The following is a 2,497-nucleotide window of genomic DNA, read 5'->3' as shown; positions in this document are numbered from 1 at the left end:
CCCATCCATCCCATCCCATCCCATCCCATCCCATCCCATCCCATCCCATCCCATAATGGGAAGTTAAGGGTTGACTCTGGAGCTGAATGCTGGATGTTAAGGGGGGGATTTCTGTCTCCCTGCTCCCCCAGATGCCCGAGGAAGAAGCTTTCTGTGTGTTTGTGAGGCTGATGCAGGAATATCGCCTCCGCGAGCTCTTCAAACCCAGCATGGCCGAGCTGGGCCTCTGCATCTACCAGTTTGAGTACATGCTGCAGGTAATGCTGCCCTTGGATACCCCATAATACAGCAACCAAATGGGATGAGAGCAAGGACAGGGACAAGAAGGGGGGCAGCTCATGGGACCCTGAGGGTGCCTATGAGACCCTGTGGGCATCCACAGGATCCTAATGGCACCCATGGGACCCTGAGGGCACCCATGGGACCTTGATGGCACCTATGAGACCCTGAGAGCACCTATGAGACCCTGAGGGCACCTATGAGACCTTGAGGGCACCCACAGGTTCCTAAGGGCACCCATGGGATCTTAAGGGCACCCATGAGACCCTGAGGGCATTTATGAAACACAGAACACCTATGACACCCTGAAGGGCACCCATGGGACCCTGAGGGCACCTATGAGACCTTGAGGACACCCCTGGGACCCTCAGAGCACCCATGGGACCCTTAGGGCACCCATAGGAACCTTAGGGCACCGATAGGACCCTTAGGGCACCCATGGGACCCTTAGGGCACCTATGAGACCCTAAGGGCACCTATGGGACCTTGAGGGCACCTATGAGACCTTGAGGACACCCTTGGGACCCTCAGAGCACCCATGGGGCCCTTAGGGCACCCATAGGAACCTTAGGGCACCCATAGGACCCTTAGGGCACCTATGAGACCCTAAGAGCACCTATGGGACCTTGAGGGCACCTATGAGACCTTGAGGACACCCCTGGGACCCTCAGAGCACCCTTGAGACCCTTAGGGCACCCATAGGACCCTTAGGGCACCTATGAGACCTTGAGGGCATCTATGAGACCCTGAGGGCATCTATGAGACCTTGAGGGCACCCACAGGATCCTAAGGGCACCCATGGGACCCTGAGGGCACCTATGACACCCTGAGGACACCCATATGACCCTTAGGGCACCCATATGACCCTTAGGGCACCCATGGGATCTTAAGGGCACCCATGAGACCCTGAGGGCATCTNGGGCACCCATGGGATCTTAAGGGCACCCATGAGACCCTGAGGGCATCTATGAAACACTGAGAACACCTATGACACCCTGAAGGGCACCCATGGGATCCTGAGGGTACCTATGAGACCCTGAAGGGCACGTATGAGACCCTGAAGGCACCCTTGAGACCCTGAGGGCACCTATGGGACCCTGAGGGCACCCATGGGACCCTGAGGGCACCTATGAGACCCCGAGGGCACCCTTGAGACCCCGAGGGCGCCTATGAGACCCTGAGGGCACCCACAGGATCCTAAGGGCACCCATGGGACCTTGAGGGCACCTATGAGACCCTGAGGGCACCTATGAGACCCTGAGGACACCCATATGACCCTTAGGGCACCCATGGGATCTTAAGGGCACCCACGAGACCCTGAGGGCATCTATAAAACAGTGAGAACACCTATGACGCCCTGAAGGGCACCCATGGGACCCTGAGGGCACCTATGAGACCCTGAGGGCACCCATGGGACCTTGAGGGCACCTATGAGACCTTGAGGACACCCCTGGGACCCTCAGAGCACCCATGGGACCCTTAGGGCACCCATAGGACCCTTAGGGCACCCATGGGACCCTTAGGGCACCTATGGGACCCTAATGGCACCTATGAGACCCTGAGGGCACCCATAGGACCCTGAGGGCATCTATGAGACCCTAAGAGCACCTATGGGACCCTGAGGGCACCCATAGGATCCTGAGGGCACCTATGAGACCCTAAGGGCACCCATAGGACCCTGAGGGCATCTATGAGACCCTAATGGCACCTATGGGACCCTAATGGCACCCACAGGACCCAGAGGGCACCCATGGGACCCCCCCCCACCTTCATTTACTCTCCTCGATCCCCCCCAGGAGCAGCTGCCGGAGCTGAACATCCATTTCCGCTCTCAGAGCTTCCTGACCTCCATGTACGCTTCCTCCTGGTTCCTCACCCTGTTCCTCACCACCTTCCCTTTACCCGTGGCCACCAGGGTCTTCGATATCTTCATGTACGAGGTAAAACCTGGCTCTTAAAAAACCCAAAACCCACCTTTCCCTTAAGCCAAACCCACCTCCCCATTGATTCTCCTATAGGGGGATGGGGTTGGGTGCTTTGTCTTTATGGGGAGGGAGTTTTGGGGAGGGATAGACCCCATTAAAGTGATGGTAGGTGGGACCCAAACCCACCTCCCCATTGATTCTCCTATAGGGGAATGGAGTTGGGTGCTTTGTCTTTATGGGGAGGGGGTTTGGGGGGGCTAAACCCCATTAAAGTGCTGGTAGGTGGGACCCTA

At 57.6% G+C, this 2,497-nt stretch overlaps 1 protein-coding gene across 1 annotated transcript in view; it reads left to right on the top strand.

Moving 5' to 3' along the window:
- The window catches only part of LOC107307537 (EVI5-like protein), a 9,213-nt gene extending 6,961 nt beyond the window's left edge, over positions 1 to 2,252 (top strand). Inside the window, exons 6-7 of the mRNA XM_015851048.2 lie at positions 132 to 257; positions 2,076 to 2,252. Of these exons, the coding sequence (XP_015706534.1) occupies positions 132 to 257; positions 2,076 to 2,237 (288 nt within the window). The 3' untranslated portion in view covers positions 2,238 to 2,252. The remainder of the gene's footprint in view (positions 1 to 131; positions 258 to 2,075) is intronic.
- The last annotated feature ends 245 nt before the right edge of the window (positions 2,253 to 2,497 follow it).

Source organism: Coturnix japonica, unplaced genomic scaffold (genome assembly GCF_001577835.2).
Source record: "Coturnix japonica isolate 7356 unplaced genomic scaffold, Coturnix japonica 2.1 chrUnrandom657, whole genome shotgun sequence".
Lineage (NCBI taxonomy): Eukaryota > Metazoa > Chordata > Aves > Galliformes > Phasianidae > Coturnix > Coturnix japonica.
This window is presented reverse-complemented; position numbering and strand designations above follow the sequence as displayed.